Source organism: Budorcas taxicolor, chromosome 1 (assembly GCF_023091745.1).
Source record: "Budorcas taxicolor isolate Tak-1 chromosome 1, Takin1.1, whole genome shotgun sequence".
NCBI lineage: Eukaryota > Metazoa > Chordata > Mammalia > Artiodactyla > Bovidae > Budorcas > Budorcas taxicolor.
Genome location: NC_068910.1, coordinates 151,923,531 through 151,943,158, shown reverse-complemented (window position 1 = coordinate 151,943,158; position 19,628 = coordinate 151,923,531). Strand labels below are relative to the sequence as shown.

General features: G+C 37.1%; 1 protein-coding gene across 1 annotated transcript; it reads right to left on the bottom strand.

Annotated features, from left to right (window-relative positions):
- Positions 1-496: 496 nt before the first annotated feature.
- MRPL47 (mitochondrial ribosomal protein L47) lies at positions 497-19,519 on the bottom strand. The gene is made up of 7 exons (XM_052644083.1): positions 19,404-19,519; positions 16,862-17,013; positions 16,267-16,327; positions 13,323-13,419; positions 4,883-5,013; positions 2,825-2,920; positions 497-804 (listed from the first exon to the last, which is right to left on the bottom strand). The coding sequence occupies exons 1-7, from the start codon at positions 19,499-19,501 to the stop codon at positions 681-683; spliced, it is 759 nt and encodes a 252-aa protein (XP_052500043.1). The 5' UTR covers positions 19,502-19,519; the 3' UTR covers positions 497-680.
- Positions 19,520-19,628: the final 109 nt, after the last annotated feature.

Genomic DNA, 19,628 nt, shown 5'->3' with positions numbered 1-19,628 from the left:
CTTTAACTGGTTCTATAAATTAAAATAAGTTTGTGCTTTCCTTGAAATGCACTTATTCTTATTACAAGCATTTTATAATTTTGTATAAATGTCTATTTTCTCTAAATATTTTGCTTTCAGTAAAATGCTTTCCAACTCTGTTTAGTATATTACCAGTGGATTGGTAGAATTGCTTTTTATTGACTAGTAAAACTTTATTGCCTATGCTTTTTACATTAGGCTTTTAAAATTAAATAAAAATTACTAGCCATTCCAGAAATATTTTTTTGGACTGCTGTGTTGTAACTTGCTACTTTAAATACTAAAGGTGTTTATCATTGTACCCACTGTTTATTTAAACAGAATTCATAGCTCCTTCATCTAGTAACAATAGTAGTTAAGGTTACCTGAACTCCAAAATTACCTTCTTGCCTATTTGTTAAGAGCAGCTGGTATCACTTTCCCACTCTAAGATGCAGGCAGTTAATTAAAAGTCTGCTTAGACACAGAATTTATAAAATGGAAATTTAATCTGAACTTTTTATCTGATTTTGACCACTTCCAAAATTAGCATGCCATAGTAACTGTTAAAACAGTCGACAGTCCTTTGACTAAAAATACAAGTTATTTATAAACCACTTAGTATTTACTTTTGTATATAATCCAAGAAAAACAAAATAGTAAATTATGGTTAAGATGTCTTAGGCAGCACTTGACTTCTGGGCTTCAGAAAGATGTGGAAACTTTTCCTGAAGAAACTTTTCTTTCTTTTGTGCTAAACTTATCTTCCTTGCTTTGATGCGAGCTTGTTTCTCAATTCTCAATCTAGGGAAATAAAAGCATAACAGCAATTTATACAAAATGATTTCCCTGTTACTCGGTACTGTCAACATATGTCTAAATCAATTACTTAAAGACCTCAATCGTGCCAGTCTCTGTATTAGGTGTGTCATGATTATTATTAAACCTGAATAACCACTGTAAACCTACACACGTCAAAGATAAGCATGAGGTCTAGTGGTTAAGACTGTGCTTCCACTGTAGGTTCAATTTGGGGAACTAAGATCCCAAATGCCATTTGGTGCGGCCAAAGAAATTGACTGCATCTATAACCCTACACCAATTCTCTTTGCTACTTTCTGACTGGAAAGTAAGAACACATTTCATGAGTCTGCAACAAACTGGGCTTTCTCTTTTATTTTACAAATAATGTAATTTTATTGAATACATTAGATTTTTTTTATGTCCTACATCCTGAGACATTTAGAAAACTCTCTAATTTCAAATAGCACCCAGTCTAGCATCATTTACCCTATGCTGAGAGAAAACCATGCTAAGAGATGATGCTTAGTGCATGCTGGACTTGCCACTGAGTTGGCCTCTACCTATTAGCATCCTGGGGCATTAGGCCTTCATACCTCAGCTAAAATGTTGACCTCTAAAGTCATTTTGAAATGATCAAAATTGCAAATGATAAATTCATGGATGCCAGGCCTCTACTGTATTTAAACTGAAATATAACAATGCAGTTAAGGTATTGAATTTCAACTGCCATACAACAATGAAAATCAGCCACAACTATACATATCCCTGCCCAAGGTTTACTATTCTTGAGAATGTTCAATAATTCAATTTGATGAAGACAGATTGCACTAGGGCAGAAATTGAGAGTAGAAAGGACAAATTCTGGAGACACTCTTGCAGGAAGTTAAATCACTGAATATAAAGCATTTCTGGGAACTAATGGAGGTAACAGAATTCCAGATAAGTGATTTAAAATCCTAAAGGTGATGCTGTTAAAGTGCCGCACTCAATATGTCAGCAAATTTGGAAAACTCAGCAGTGGTCACAGGATTAGAAAAGGTCAGTTTTCATTCCAATCTTGAAGAAGGGCAATGCAGGGAATGTTCAAACTATCGTACAATTGTGCTCATCTCACATGCTAGCCAGGTTATGCTTTTGAAGGTCCTTTTGTTTTTTCATTATGGAAACAAGCTTTGAGAGGAAAAGATTCGTCTTTAAAAGAATCAATGCTGAAAGGTGGCTGCATTATCTAAGGCAGTTGTTAAAAGCTGTGATTCTTGTGCTGCTAAGATTTTCCCCTTAAATTTCCAGCTGCTTTTCTGCCTTGAACTCTGATCTGTAGCACCTTTAGCCAGTAACCGGGCAATTTTCCCCACCTTGTTTCTGCAGCCACAATCCTGGATGTTAAGTGGCACCCTGACCCCAGAAAGCAGACACTGGCAATTCTTTTCCCATTCAATTGCAATTCTGGGGATTAAAACTCTTCTCAGGCTTCTGTCTGTTTTTAGATGTGGATCCAGTGTTTTCAAATAGCTGTTTCTAAAAATCTTATCTTGTTTTTATAGTTCTCAGCTTGTAACCATTTCACTCCTCTACTACAACAGAAGCCCTATTTCTCCCTGTTCAATAACAAACCTGCTATGCGAAGTATCTGGAAATCACCATTCTTCAGGATAACATGAATTCAGATATACTACAACTGGGTCCTTTCCTTACCCAAGCACCCTCTCATTTCACCATTCCTGCAATAACATGAGCTCACATTCTATGCAGCTGAAGTGTATGGAACTTTAACATTACAAAAAGATTTTTAAAACTACTTATATATATTGATGAAGAGAAAGACAATAAAACTTCTGAAAGGATACATATTAAAATGTTAGCAGCAGCTATTTCTGGATGGTGAAATTATGTAAGACTTTTTTTTTTTTTAACCTATTTTTCTAGTTTTTCCACAATGAAATGTATTAGTCATATAAAAGCTTAACACACACCAGCTGATGTAAAGATACGTTTTAGTGCTAAGGGTACTTGTGCTCACCTGACAAAACGTTCCACGTAGGGCATTGCAAAGAATCGTTTTCTGTTGTATCTTTTATTTAGGTACCAAGGTATAGGCCACTGCTTGAACTTGTGCCTGCCAAGAAAACAAAAAGGTATCACTCTATAGAAAACATCTAACAGATTTTCACTTTTTACAGATTTAGCCTTCTTTGGACTAGATATGTTTTCAATAAAATAAATTGTAGTTGGCTTTTTAAAGATTTTAACATTTTTATACAGTTTACATTATGAAGCATTCTAAACTAAGAGGTATCAGACACTCATGAAGCCACTGTAAAACTGCAAAGGTTAATATTTTGCAATGTTTGCTTCAGATCACTCTTTTAAAAATACATATATAAAAGTTTAAAAACACAACTTAAGTTCTCTGCTTTCACAATAGCTTCTAGTCATAAATTGGAGTGTATCATTACCAGATATATTTTGTAATTTTCCTACATACATATATGTATGTACTGACTTTATATATGTACACATATACATGTATATTCACATATAATTTGAAACACTGATACATGTATGCACTTTATGTTTTTAAAATGTAATAAACTGCACTGTAATAAATAAGTATCTACCTATGTATGCCTCAACATAACAAAACCTAAAAAATAATGCTAAGTGGGAAAAAAGGAAATTGAATTCATACTATAACACTGGAAAACATTTCAATTAAAAAAGTAATGACCTAATTTCAGGGCATTTAACCAATCTTTTGGAATTGTAATGTTTAATTTTAATAAGCTACATTGGTTAATAAGATGACATAACTGCTTTGTTCACTTCTTTAACTCCAGAAAAGTTAAAAAGCAAGAATTTTAAAACTTTAACAAGATCAGCACTCTTACAGATGCCCTCTCTTTTCTGCACTGGATCACAGTTACAGACTACATAGCCATTCACATAAATTTGGCTCCAAGCTGCCCTGTTACCACAAACTCCATTAAAAGAATTACATGGAGTTAAAAGAATCTACCAGGACTTTCCAATGCAGGGGACACAGGCTTGGTCCCTGGACCAGGAGGGCTCCTCATGCTGCAGAACTAAGCCTGTGCACCACAACGACTGAGCCCCCATGCTGCAACTACTGAAGCCCACGTGCCTAGAGCCTGTGCCCTGCAACAAAAGCAGCCACCACGAGAGGCCCACACACTGCAGCCAAGAGGAACCCCCACTCGTCGCAACTAGAGAAAGTCCATGTGAAGCAACAGAAGACCCAGCTCAGCCAAAAATAAAACTAATTAAAAACATAAAATAATCTACCAAACGCTTAAGCACTATTATGCAGTGTAATTTCAAGAGTACAGAGGTCTCCAACCACCCAAAATTCCTTCCTCATCTTGCTGACTGATGTTTAAATTTCTAATGATGCTTCCTTTCAGCAGTTCAACCCAAATGCAAATAAGCCCCTGGAAGACAGAATACACTGGGCCTTCTCAATTTCTCATAGCTCAGTGTGAATGTTTATTACCAGATTCTTTCCCGAAGTCTCACAGGACTTTGTAATTGGATCTAGGAGACAAGATGTCACAGAAGTGGAAAGATGTAATGAAAACTGTTTCAACATTTGGACTAGGGCTTAACCTAAGAGCAATGGGGCAAACTTGAGCCTGATCCACATGGTCTTATTCCTCAAGAACTTCTTAAAATAGTTTTAGGTTCTTAATGGGCGAAGAAGATAAGTGTGTCCTAAAATGAACTTCATGGGATTTATAACCCTTTGAAATTACACGTGCAATGTAAAGTTTTCTGAGGAAAAGATCTATAATTTTCATGAGATTCTCAAAAGGTCATATGATTCACATAAGATTAAGAACCACTCCTATGAAGAACCCATAAATAACTGAACCATGGGAATGGGATGCCAAGGGATACCTGACAAAGCTACCTTCATTCATACCCTGAAGTTCCAAAGGGATCTGGGGACCTCTGTTTATATTAGATACATCTCTATAATGTATCTAAATATTCTTAAAAGATACTGGACAGAGGATGAGGCATGGGACTTCACTCTCATCTCATAAGAGCTACTATGTACCAGATGATTCTTCCAAAGATGTCTCTTCTCCAAGCACCGGGTCTAGGCTTTTCTTGACCAGTCTGAAGAAGTCTGAGAGCATCTTCCCTTTCCTGGACAACTTTATCTAATGCATCCATGGAATCTACAACCTGAGAAAAGAATACAAAAATACAGTTTCAACAATCATCCATGATAGAATTCCAAAGAAAGAGAACACATAAGGACTATGCTACAGAAAATCTATGATGAATCTTTTTGTCAAAGAACCATTCTGTCAAATATTTTCTAAAAATATTTTTGGCTTAGGTACACATATACATAGGTGTCTGTAGTATCACTTTCTGTAACTTTTTTAAAGTTTAGTTTAATTAAAAATCTACTGAGCTCAAATTTCCGTATGTTACTTTTTTTGAGTAGGATACACTTGCACAGATTCTTTTTGGAAACCCAATTTGACTCATCATTTCAAAACTCAATGAGCTATTATTACAAAATGATAACAATTAGTGACTTTGAAAATATTAAAACCTATGTTCTGGCCTTAATTAGTCAATGTGTCCCAAATACTCAGATATTTTGACCTGCTTAACTCAAAGCCACACTGAATAGCTGAATCCACATGCTACTTCCTTTCAACCATATGATTTTCTACAAAATTCATGAGAAATAAAAGATGGGTAAGAACAACAAATCCTATTTTGAGGACAAACAGAGGAGCAAAGGGACCACAGTGATCAGAGCCTAATACAAAGTCTCTGACCCTCAGGAACTCAGTAAACCTGGCTGCTGACTGACTACATTAAAGAGTGCCCAAGGTCAGAGCTGAGGCTCCTAACTGAAATCTAATGTTAGCTCACAGACTGAAAATAAATGGCTACCAAGAACACAGAGCTAACATCCAGTTATTCATGTTAATGCTAACAGATAAGAAAGAAAATCAGAAGTATCAATTAGATACACCTCATTCAAAAAAGTCACTCTCAAAGAGCTTTCTTTTCTAGTTTATAACTTTCCCAGAGGCAAGAGTGTCCCTGTATAGTTCCCAAAGTTTCAGCTTATATCTTAAATTGAGCATAATTCTTTTAAAATTTTTCTTGATAAATTTTCATTAGTAGTATGTCACAAAAGTGCTGAGAAAATTGCATACATTTGATGTTAAAAATTATCAGTTTCAGTTTATCTGGAGAAAACTTTATATATTTTAAATTCTACTAATTAAGAAAATACTATACATATCATCTACTGGGCTGAAGTTTACCTCTAAAATATATCTTTTAAAGCAAGGAGAGGGATCATCCACTATTGAAGTTTAAAAGTCTTAGAACAGCACCATTCTAGCAAGAGTTTTTTCATCAAACAAACAATGAGCTATTTATAAACAGCCAATCCACTTGAAAGAGTCTCTGAAGCATAACTTTCCTTAAAAGCAGAGTTGGCAAACATATCTAAAAATAAAATCACATTACTTTACAAATGTTTTGCAGCAATGAAAACATGTACCACAACTCAGACCTTAGTTTCTAAATATACCATTTTCCACTCAAAGGAAGCAGGGTTCCTCTGTAAAATGACTGATTCCAGGGTTGAGGCAGAAAAAGTACAAGATGAATCCAGCATATCCTGCTATTCCTCATCAAAGACTGATGAGAACACAGAGGCCAGCTAGAAGGAACCCACACTGGCCAAATATGGAATGACAATACTAAAGGTACTGAATCAGGTTGGAATCCATGAATCAAAGAAAAAAAGGGAAAGGAAGATAGGAAGAAATGGAGAAAAGAAAAGCCCTTCCTTACAGAAGAAAGCTAACAATGTAGAATGAACAATGAAATTAGACAATCACCATTTAGCAAACATAGTAATAACTGATTGAGGCATGAATCATCATTCAGTTCAGTTCAGTCGCTCAGTCATGTCCAACTCTTTGTGGCCCCATGAACTGCAGCACGCCAGGCCTCCCTGTCCATCACCAACTCCCGGAGTTCACTCAGACTCACGTCCATCGAGTCAGTGATGCCATCCAGCCATCTCATCCTCTGTCGTCCCCTTCATGATCTTCATTTTCTCAATATTGAACTTTAAACCAACTTTTTCATTCTCTACTTTCACGTTCATCAAGAGGCTATTTTTAGTTGCTCTTCACTTTCTGCCATAAGGGTGGTGTCATCTGCATATCTGAGGTTATTGATATTTTTCCCAGCAATCTTGATTCCAGCCTGCGCTTCTTCCAACCCAGCGTTTCTCATGATGTACTCTGCATATAAGTTAAATAAGCAGGGTGACAATATACAGCATTGACGTACTCCTTTTCCTATTTGGAACCAGTCTGTTGTTCCATGTCCAGTTCTAACTGTTGCTTCCTGACTTGCATATAGGTTTCTCAAGAGGCAGGTTAGGTGGTCTGATATTCCCATCTCTTTCAGAATTTTCCACAGTTTATTGTGATCCACACAGTCAAAGGCTTTGGCATAGTCAATAAAGCAGAAATACATGTTTTTCTGGAAGTCTCTTGCTTTTTCCATGATCCAGCGGATGTTGGCAATTTGATCTCTGATTCCTCTGCCTTTTCTAAAACCAGCTTGAACATCTGGAATTTCATGGTTCATGTATTGCTGAAGCCTGGCTTGGAGAATTTTGAGCATTACTTTACTAGTGTGTGACATGAGTGCAACTGTGCAGTAGTTTGAGCATTCTTTGGCATTGCCTTTCTTTGGAATTGGAATGAAAACTGACCTTTTCCAGTCCTGTGGCCACTGCTGAGTTTTCCAAATTTGCTGGCATATTGAGTGCAGCACTTTCACAGCATCATCTTTCAGGATCTGAAATAGCTCCACTGGAATTCTATCACCTCCACTAGCTTTGTTTGTAGTGATGCTTTTTAAGGCCCACTTGACTTCACATTCCAGGATGTCTGGCTCTAGGTAAGTGATCACACCATCGTGATTATCTTGGTCGTGAAGATCTTTTTTGTATAGTTCTGTGTATTCTTGCCACTTTTTCTTAATACCTTCTGCTTCTGTTAGGTCCATACCATTTCTGTCCTTTATCGAGCCCATCTTTGCATGAAAAGTTCCCTTGATGTCTCTAATTTTCTTGAAGAGATCTCTAGTCTTTCCCATTCTGTTCTTTTCCTCTATTTGTTTGCACTGATCGCTGAAGAAGGCTTTCTTATCTCTCCTTGCTATTCTTTGGAACTCTGCATTGAGATACTTGTATCTTTCCTTTTCTCCTTTGCTTTTCTCTTAATTAACACCCTAAAAAGATGTCCTTTTCATTATAGGGGACTGGAATGCAAAAGCAGGAAGTCAAGAAACACCTGGAGTAACAGGCAAATTTGGCCTTGGAATGCGGAATGAAGCAGGGCAAAGACTAATAGAGTTTTGCCAAGAAAATGTACTGGTCATAGCAAACACCCTCTTCCAACAACACAAGAGAAGACTCTACACATGGACACCACCAGATGGTCAACACCAAAATCAGATTGACTATATTCTTTGCAGCCAAAGATGGAGAAGCTCTATACAGTCAACAAAAACAAGACTGGGAGCAGACTGTGGCTCAGATCATGAACTCCTTATTGCCAAATTAAGACTGAAATTGAAGAAAATAGGGAAAAACCACTAGACCATTCAGGTATGACCTAAATTAAATCCCTTATAATTATACAGTGGAAGTAAGAAATAGATTTAAGGGACTAGATCTGATAGACAGAGTGCCTGATGAACTATGGACGGAGGTTCGTGACATTGTACAGGAGACAGGGATCAAGACCATCCCGATGGAAAAAAATCATCATTAATGGATGCTAAAACCAATGAGTACAAGTTTGAGGATTTACATGTTCTCAAAGAAAAATTAGTTAACTATACAGTGAAGAAGCCTAAACACCACAATAACCAAACTACTAATGCTAAGAACTTCAATAACAGAATGTATCAACACTGCATGCCTCCTCACCTGATGCACTGTGAAGAATACAGCATCACATCTATGATATTCCTGCCAATCATGATTATTATCATGAGAAATATCATACAAGCCCAAATCGGCCCATTCTCTTCAACAATGTCAATGGCACGAAACACAAAGAAAGACTGAGTAATCAGATTAAAGGAGATTCAAGAGAGAAAACTGAAAACACATCAGTCAGGATTTTCTTTGCTTTAAAGGATTTATTAGGATAACATGAAATTTCAATAAGATCTGTACTTTTTTGAGGGGGCAGGGCAATATACATTTAAATACCTACAGGTAAAGGGATATCACATATAGAACTTATTCTCAAACAGTTGAGGAAAAATGTCTTTTTGTAGAGAGGAGGCAGAGAAGGATAAAGCAAATGTGGTTAAGTATCCACACAGGGAATCTGGCTGAAGGAGGCCTTTTTGTATTGTTCTCATAATTTTTCTGTCAGTCTCATATTTTATCAAAATAAAGTTTAAAAAACCCCAAATATGATGCAATTTAATTTTTATAAAGGCAGATTAAACTTCTCCATAATTAGGGTAGATAACTGAGATTTTATCCCACCCCTTCTTTGACCCTCTGCAGGGATACCCAGATCCTAATAGTGGTGAGCAGTGTGGAGAAAGAAACCTGAAGCAGTTGAGGTTAGGAAGCAAGACTGAAGCAATTACAAAAAGCTGGGTTCCAGTCTCACTGACTTACTATGGAATGGAAAAAACATTAATAAACAGCTGACCTTGAAAGCACTCTATGGATAAACAAACAAACCTAACTAAATAAAACCTCTACATGGAAGAAATAATTGCAGATCAGCATTTACTGATGTGGGAAAATTTCTAAAATATATTAGTAGAACATGTAGGTCTCAAAAGAGTATATACAATATAAATAAATGTATGTAAATAAAAATAATCAGGCACATTTCTACATGCAGAGAAAAATTCTGATGGATATATAGGAAATACACAGGATTGATTGCCTCAAGGAAAGGAAATAAAGACACCAACTGATTTCTTTTTAATGATGAAGAAAAACTGTGAGAGGTGGACTGTGAAGAAGGCTGAGCGCTGAAGAATTGATGCTTTTGAACTGTGGTGTTGGAGAAGACTCTTGAGAGTCCCTTGGACTGCAAGGAGATCCAACCAGTCCATTCTAAAGGAGATCAACCCTGGGATTTCTTTGGAGGGAATGATGCTGAAGCTGAAACTCCAGTACTTTGGCCACCTCATGCGAAGAGCTGACTCATTGGAAAAGACTCTGATGCTGGGAGGGATTGGGGGCAGTAGGACAAAGGGACGACCGAGGATGAGATGGCTGGATGGCATCACGGACTCGATGGACGTGAGTCTGAGTGAACTCCAGGAGATGGGGATGAACAGGGAGGCCTGGCGTGCTGCGATTCATGGGGTCGCAAAGAGTCGGACACGACTGAGCGACTGAACTGAACTGAACTGATTGCCTCAAGGAATGGAAATAAAAGACACCAAATGATTTCTTTTTAATGATGAAGAAAACCTAACTTAAATAACTGTTGACCTTTTCACAGTAATGTTAATATTACTTAATATCACTTAATATTGCTGAACTACAGGAGGGGAAACAAGATGGTGGAGGAGGAGGAAGTGGAACTCATCTCCCCCAACAAACACATAACGTGGAAAAATTCTCACAGAAAACCAGCTGGAAAGTGGCAGATCTCCTGTATAACCAAAGCTGCATGAAGATCTCCATGTAACCAGGGAGAAGGCCTCAGGTCCAGTATCTATGCCCCTGGCAGGGATCTGAAAGGAAGAGCAGGTCCTCATGGGCAGACCCTCAACCTGAAGAGGGAGTGGATCAACCCACAATTTGGGCACTCCCATGCCAGTCCTAGGGTCCTACATGAGGAGTCAAGCCCTCTAGCCTGCTGGGCAATCTGCCAAGACAGACAGAAAAATGGAAAACACCCAATCAAAACAGCAGACAGACAAATGAAAAAAATGAAAGCAACATATGAGGTCTATGGGATGATCACCAAGTGTTCCAACTTGCACATAACAGGGATTCTGAATCCTAACAGATTCAGGGATTCTGAAAACAGAGAGGGAGAAGGGAATCAAAAAACATTATTTGAAAATATTACCAATGAAAACTCCCTAAACCCAAAGAAGGAAACAGATATCAAGGTACAGGAAGCACAGAGAGAGGGTCCTAAACAAGAGGAACCCAAACACACCCAAACTAAGACATACCATAATTAAAATGGCAAAACTTAAAAGAATTTTAAAGGCAGCAAGAGAGAAGTCAGTTACTCAAAAACTCATGGAGCTCCCATAACACCAGAAGGGAGTGGCACGATATACTCAAGCCCTGAAAGGTGAAAATCCGGCAACCTAGGTACTCCACCCTGCAAGATTACCATTTAGAAAAGAAAGAGAAGGAATTTCTCAGAAGAGTAGCAAAAACTAAAATAACTCATACACCATATAAAAAATACACTGTATAAGAAAAATGAACTCAAAATGGTTTAAAGGCCTAAATAAAGAGACATGCCATCATAGAACCCCTAGAAGAAATCACAGGCAAAATGTTCTCAGACATAAATTGTAGCAATATTTTCATAGGTCAGTCTCCCAAGGAAAAGGAAATAAAAGCAAAACTAAACAAATGGAACATAATCAAATGTAAAAGCTTTTGCCCAACAACAAAATGAAAAGACAACATATGGAACCGGAGAAAATATTCGTACGTGATGGGACTGACAAGAGGTTAATATCCAAAATACAAAAGAGCTCACATAACTCAATATCGAAAAAAACAACCCAATCAAAATATGGGCAGAAAACCTAAATAGACATTTCTCCAAAGACAAACAGATGACCAACAGTCACATGAAAAGACGATCAACATCCCTAATGACTAAAGAGAAGCAAGTCTAAACCACAGTGAGGTATCACCTCACACTGGCCAGAATGGCTACCATCAAAATGTCTGCAAATAATAAATACTGCAGAGGGTGCAGAGAAAAGGGAACCCTTCAAAACTCTTGGTAGGAATGTAAACTGGTGCAGCCACTACAGAAAATAATTTTCCTTAAGAAAAAAAAAACCTAAAAACAGCACTACCATTCGACCCAGCAATCCCACCCCTGGGTATATTTCTGGAAAAAAGAACTGTAATTTGAAACGATACATGCACCCCCAATGTTCACAGCAGCACTATTTACAACAGCCAGGACATGGCAGCAACTGAAGTGCCCACCAACAGACAACTGGCCTAGGAAGATACGATATATATGTATACACACACAAACAACACAATGGAATATTACTCAGACACAATAAAGAATGAAATACTGTCATTTATAGCAAAATAGGTGAACCTAGGAAATATACTTGGTGAAGTTAGAAAAAGACAATTATGATATCACTTACATGTGGAATCTAAAAAATACGACAAATGACTCTAATATGGAACAGAAACACACTCACAGACACAGAAAACAAGCTTATGGTTACCAAAGAGGAGAGGGGGTGGGGAGAAAAGTAAATAAGGAATATGGAATTAACAGACAAAAACTACTATACATAAAATAGATAAGCAACAAGGATTTACTGTCTTGCATAGGAAATTATGTTCAATTTCTATATAACCTATAATGGGAAGCAATCTGGAAAAAAAAAGAAAAAAAATATATAAAAAACTGAATCACTATGGTGTACACCTGAAACAATTTTATAAATCAACTATAATTTAAAAACTTAATTACAATGTTTAAGATGGGGCTTCCCTGGGGGTTTAGTGGTTAAGAGTCTGCCCTGCAACAATGCAATGGACGCTGGTCTGATTCCTGGTCGGGGAAGATCCCACATGCTGCATAGCAACTAAGCCCATGAGCCACAACTCCTGAATCCCACGTGCCCAAGAGCCCGTGCTCCGCAACAAGAGAAGCTGCAGCAAAGAGAAGCCCATGTACTGCCACTAGAGAAAGTCCCTGCACAGCAACAAAGACCCAGAGCAGGCAAAAATAAATAGATATTTTTAAAAGATGGTTAAGATGATAACACTTCTGTTATAGGTTTTTTATACCAATTATTAAAAAAGCATTAAACAAATTTGACCTAGTGGGTGCAGAAGTAGTTAAACCAGAACTAGAAATCTAAGATGGTACAGGTACTTCAGAAAACAGTTGGACTGCTTCCTAAAATGTTAAACACAGATTTAGCACACAACACAGCAATTTGACTCCTAGAGATCTACCTAAGATAGGTCCATGCACATTTGGGGGTTGTAAGTAGAAATGGGAATGACTGAAGATGGGTCTGAGATTTCCTTTTGGGAGGATGGAAATGTTCTAAATTAGATAGTAGTAATAGTTGCTTAAGAATGTAGATTTCCTAAAAATCAAGCAGAAATAGAAAGAAACTTACTTGCCAAGAATTGTAGGAACCATACGCTTACACCTTTTAGTTTACCCCACACTCAGCAGTCTCCAGACTCCCACAAATCTCACCTTTTCTAAGCGCTCCGGGCTTGGCATTGGCAGCCTCTGCCGCTTAGCTTCCTGCTCTAGAGTTAGGAGCATGTTTCTTTCTTTCAGGAGAACATACCTGTATCAAAAACAGAACTAGTAATGCTATTCTGTGTTATATTAATACAATTGTGGATTTTGACATCAAAATTAATAATCTGTACTCAAAAGTCCTTTAGCATAATCCTTTTAAACAGAGCTATATCTAGTCTCATTCATTTGTTCACTAAATTTTCCAAGTGCCACATGCTGTATTAAGGAAGTATCAGAAGTTACAAACAAGCATAAAATATAGTCCTTACATTCCAAATGGAAGAGCAGATGGAAGGCAACTAACACCTGTTCAGTTCCTATTTTAAGCACATTATATACATTTATTTCACTGAATTCTCACAATAATTCTGAGGCTGGAATCATTTCCACTTTCTAAATGAAGAAACTAAAGCTAAGACAAGTAAGGTATTTGGAGGGCACGTAGCTAATTCAGCTAAATCAAATTGTGAACTCCCTGTGTATAAATCCATTCTATTTTTAGCCCATATGCCCCCTCCACAACTGCAATGTGCTGTGGTTTATTAAGTGGTATAGACAACAAGTACCAGAGAATTAAGTGGGAGAGATGAGACGCTCCTTCTGGCCGAGATGGTCAGGGAAAGCATCAAAGGGATGGGATAAGCTAGGCTGGAAAGAAAACCAAAGCAAACACAAATACTGAGATCAAAACATGAAGTGGCAAAGCTTGAATGGACATGAGTTTTGTGAATAAATTCTGTTCGACTGAGAAGTAGAGCTGGAAGAAAGGAAATAAACGTGGGGGGCACAGAACATGACACAAAGGAACTAGGCTACTTTTTGGTGTGGAAGAAGACAATTTGGGGCGGGAAAGTGGCAGAAGATAAATGATTTGGTTTTAGCTAGGATGGACTGAAACTACCTTAACTATTCCTTTACCAATAAGCGGCAGTAAACATGTTCTAAGACAACACAGTTTTTATAATGAATCTGTGCTGTGTTACATGTAACATATCTGACACCAAATGAGGGTTTTTCCTTCTTATGTTGTCTTTTCTAACACAACTTTTCCAACTCCTCTGATACTACCTGAAGTTAGTGCCAGATTCCACAAACGTTAAGGATTCAGTCCCACAAGAAAGACTGCCCCACTTTAGATGCCAATAATGATTTCTAGGCCTTACATATAGACCTGCTCTAAGTTAGGGGTTCCAAAAACCCTCTCCTTGGGTTTGATAATTTGATAGAAGAGCTCACAGAATTCAGGAAAGCACTTTACTCTCTGGTTTATTATAAAGGATACAACTCAGAAACAGCCAGGTGGAAGAGATGCACAGGACAAGAAATAGAGGAGTGCAAAGCTACCCTGCCTTCTCAGGGCACAACACCCTCCCAGAACTTCCATGTATTTACCAGCTTGGAAGCTCTCCAAACCTAGTTGTTTAGGGTCTTTTAATCATGTGGGCATGACTGATTAAATCACTGACCACTGGTGACTGAACTCAATCTCTAGACCCTCCCCCACCAACTCCCCCCAGAGGTGGGCATGGTAGTGAGGCTGAATTCTTCACCCTCTAATCATGCCTTGGTCTTTCCTGAAGCTGTGCAACAATGCCCTCCCTGCCCACTTCAACTCTGAGAGTTGTTTAATTAGAACAAAAGACACTTACATCACTCAGGCAATTACAAGGAATTAAGGAGCTATGTGTTAAGCCATCAGAGACAAAAGACAAAGTATATTATTTCTTATTGTATCACAAGAACAAGCCTGTAGTATTAGTGATCTTATAAGCATCTTACAGTTCTTTAATCTGCCATGAAAGATAAACCACCCTTTAAATCAAGGGATAAAACTTTAACTGCCTACTACAGTGCCTGGAAAAATAGCAGTGCTGAGTGAAGGGGGCTTGGTGAAAGAACAAGATGGGTAAGAAGTGGTAGGCACTGCTCCATTTAGACCAGCCAAGTGTCCCCATGTCGGTGACCTACATGTAGGAATGTAGGTTCAGTGCTGCAACACCACAGGTCTGATTTTACAAGAAGAGCCAGAAGTCCTTATTTTTGTGTGAAAATTCCCAATTTTTAAAACACAGTACAGTCCAAACAAATATATCTTTGGGCTAAATATAGTCAATGAATGCAGCGGGTGGGGTCAAAAGGTACAAATTTCCAGTTATAAAAGGAAAAAGTCATAGGGATATAAGGTACAGCATGGTGACTATAGTTAGTAATACTATATTGCATAACTCAAAGTACCTCAGAGAATGGATCTTGAAAATCCTCACCACAAAGAAAAAATATTGCTGTAACTATGTACAGTGACAGTATTAACTGGACTTATTGTGTAATCATTTTGCAATATATACCAATACTGAAGCATTACACTGCACATCCAAAATGAATATAATGTTATGTCAATCATACCTCAATTTATATTCAATATATGTAGATATACAAATCAACTGTCTTAAATCCTCTCAACTCTAATTCATCAGGAGAACCTGCCAGCAAAACCTACCTAAATTCCTAGTTAAGTGCATCCTCCTACACACCTTCTCACAGCAATTAAGCTAAAGTTTCCGGGCCATGCAAAATAATAAACAGGAAGAAGACCGACATGTGGCCAATTCATCCCCATTCTCTTATTAGTTTCCTGGAATTGGTAGTATAAAAGTGCTAGTATGACTGGTAGCAGTTACAATAAAACTTCTAAACTCCCAACTCACTCTGACACGTCTCTCATAATGTAACTTAACCTCTGGAGTATTTATAAAAAATTTCAATTATCTTATATATCACCAACAGTACTATAAATCATTTCACTTAATGTCTTACATCAGATAAAGTTTATATCTCATTATTATTCTATAACTGCCTCAAACTCTTAAGATGTTAATGCACTCAGTATACTTACCAAAGTTTATGTAAATCTTCATTACTTTTGTTCCTTAATTGCTGACAGGTCCATGAAGCTCCTATTAAAGTGATAAACTCATAATGTGAAATAATTTTCTAGTTACATGTCCTTTGACAAATTACTTAATCTCTCTAAACCTGTTTCCTTATCTATAAAATATATAATAGCTTTCTATACTATAGTATAATATATAATTAGGACTTAATTGTGATTAAATTAGATATTAGTAATGTGACTGGCAATAGCATTCAAAACATGTCAGTATTAGTATAAAATATATTTTCAGTCTAATGTTAAAATACTTACTATTCTTATAAATTAATATTCAATTATCTCTAAAAAAGTGAAATCAAAAACAAACCCCAAACCTCACTTCAGTTAATAATTTCAACCCACTTCTCTTCTAAACCTTTTGTCAATCTGCCAAGCAATAGCTTACTATTATACTGTCCTTCTATTTTTCTCTAACAGATATTCCCAAAGGAACTGAAAAAAGAAAATAACATAAGTAATTCCCAAACTGGATAATTAATCCAAATATGATAGAAGGTTTAATAAATATATTTAATACTGGTCAACCCAAATATCTCACCAGATTTCACCTTTTCTTCCCCCCAATTCTTTGGGTCATCAAAAAATTCTTCCAGTCCTCTCCTAGACAATGTGGTATGAAGTAATCTACACTGGTGAAAAGATGTGACATTTGGTGTATTCTTAGTCAACAGACTAAGAGAAAACCTGCAACTGAACATATAAGAACAAGTGATTAAAGTTTCATGACATCTGGATTTTATAGGCAATAAATGGAATCATTTCCTCATTTACAATGTCAAAAAACCAACTTAGGGTTTCTGCACAAGAAACAATGAACTTATAAAATGCTTTATAAATTATTTTTAATATCCCCAGTATAGATGCTACTATCCTGTAATTTAGAACATAATTTCAGAGATAATATATTGACTAATTATATTTTACAGTAACATTTTTAGCTCCTTCATATGCTCCTGGTGGGCATATAAGTAGATACAAGCATTCTGAATTTTAATTTTGCAACACATCTGAGGCCCAATGATTCCTCCTTTAAGCCAGTAATTTCACTGGATTTAGAAATTTCAACCAAGGAAAATAATCACATATGGGAACTGATAAATCAAAATGTCTACTGTGGTGATTGTAAGTCTATTAAAGCATTATATATGATAACAAAAAGCTGACAATAATGTAAATGTGCAACTTGGAAATGGTTAAAATAATTATTGTGCATCTGTATGATAATTTATTATGTAGCAATCTAAAAGTTATACCTATAAACAATATTTAATGACCTGGAGAAATAATTTAAAATACAATAATGAAATGTATCACAAGTGCTGTATTCCTACCAAAAAAAAAAAATCGAACCTGAATCTAATGATGAACAAACAAGCAGACAAATCCCAATGAAGGAATATTCTAAAAAGGTTGACCTTATTAAAAAATATTAATAACATGAAAGGGAGAAAAAGAAACTGTTTTGGATTAAATTAGACTAAAAATATATGACAATTAACATGATAAATGATCACTGATTGGACGGTGAATTAAAAAATTAAGAAAGAAAAAATATTCCCAGTGTGATCATTGTAATATTGTGGTTAAGACATCTCTTGTAATTTTCAGGAAATTCATGCTGAAATGTCACGATGCTTGCAATTTTGACACACCTCAAATATTTCAGAAGAATAAAAGCACAGATATAAAAAGTATAAAAAATGTGACAAAATACTGGGGAGTGATTAATATAAGTGATGAGTATATGGTTATTCTTTGTACCACTTTTACAACTTTTCTTTTGGTTTGAAACTGAAAAAAAAAGTTGGTGAAACAAGGGTAGAAAAGAAAAAAGCATGTATGTTAAGTATGATCCTGACTTTATTTTAAAATTACATGTATGTGTATATTCTGAAAGTGAAAAAGAAGAAAACTTGTTTCTCTCTGGATGGTAAAAACCATAGTTGATATTTACTTTCTTTTCAAAACACTTTACCTTATTTTCCAAGTGAAAGCGAAGTCGCTCAGTCCTGTCCGACTCTTAGCGACCCCATGGACTGTTGCCTATCAAGCTCCTCTGTCCATGGGATTTTCCAGGCAAGAGTGCTGGAGTGGATTGCCATTTCCTTCTCCAGGGGATCTTCCCGACCCAGGAATCGAACCCGGGTCTCCTGCATTGCAGGCAGACGCTTTACTAGGGAAGCCCTTATTTTCCAAAGTGTCTGTAAATGGATAACTTAATAGTAATGATAAAAATCTAACTTATTTTTAAGGAAAAAGGATGACGAGATGGAAGAGACAATTGGTTCAAGTATGCCACTTTTCAAGTTACAACTCCTGAATCTCTGCAAATAAAAAAAAAAACAAATCCAAAACCACTGCTTATCTCTGAGGTTAACGTAAGGAATTACATTATAGCTGAGAGATGCCCAATAACTGTGCTGGATTCAAGAGCACACACATTACTTCCTTTTGGGAAAAAAACCCCAATAATTTATAAAATTCAACTCATTAAAAACAAAAGCTAATAACAGGGAGGTAATCGTACAGCTTAACGTCAAACATGATCTGTCTGTCCAGAAGACAAGCGGTCTTTCTAGAAATAACCACCGTGTGTAGTATATTCTTTTCTCACACCTGCAAGGCGACTTTCAGTTCACTCGGCTTTCATTCACTCAAAATTTACTGAACACCTCTTTTTGACAGGCTCTGGGAGTACACATTCCCTTCCCCCTTTTTTAATCTATCGAAACCTGACAGAGCGCTCAGTTACACAACCAAAGGCTCTTCAGTGAATTTTTTTAAAAACTCACCCAGTCAAGCAGGATGCTGCTGTACCTCCACATTTAATTAAACAAATACTGGGTTTCTACAGACCCTGAGAACTGCTTGGTCCATAGTAGGTGGCAACAAAATGTTTGAGGAAGACACGGACATGTCGCAGGTGATAGACTCCTCCAAGGTCACTGACTCTTCACGAAGGTGGGCTCGCGTCCAGCCATCAAAGCGGCCTTCCCAGCCCAAAGCGTTTTCAGCATGTCAACAACCAAACAAGATCCACAGTTGGGGAGGTGGACAGACCTGCTCCTCAAATAACTTACCCTGTGCTAGCAAGGGCCTGAGAATTTATTAACGACGTAGAAGCCTTCAAAGCGGCTGAGACTCTTCCGCAAAAAACAGCCAAACTGGCAGCAGCCATCTCTTCGCATCAGCAAGTAAACCGCATTTCCGCCAAAACGGTATCACTTCCGGAGTCTCACGCCGACCGGAAGGCGAGAACGGGAATTGACTTTGCCCTCAGTCAACATGGCCCCTTTCCGGCTTCA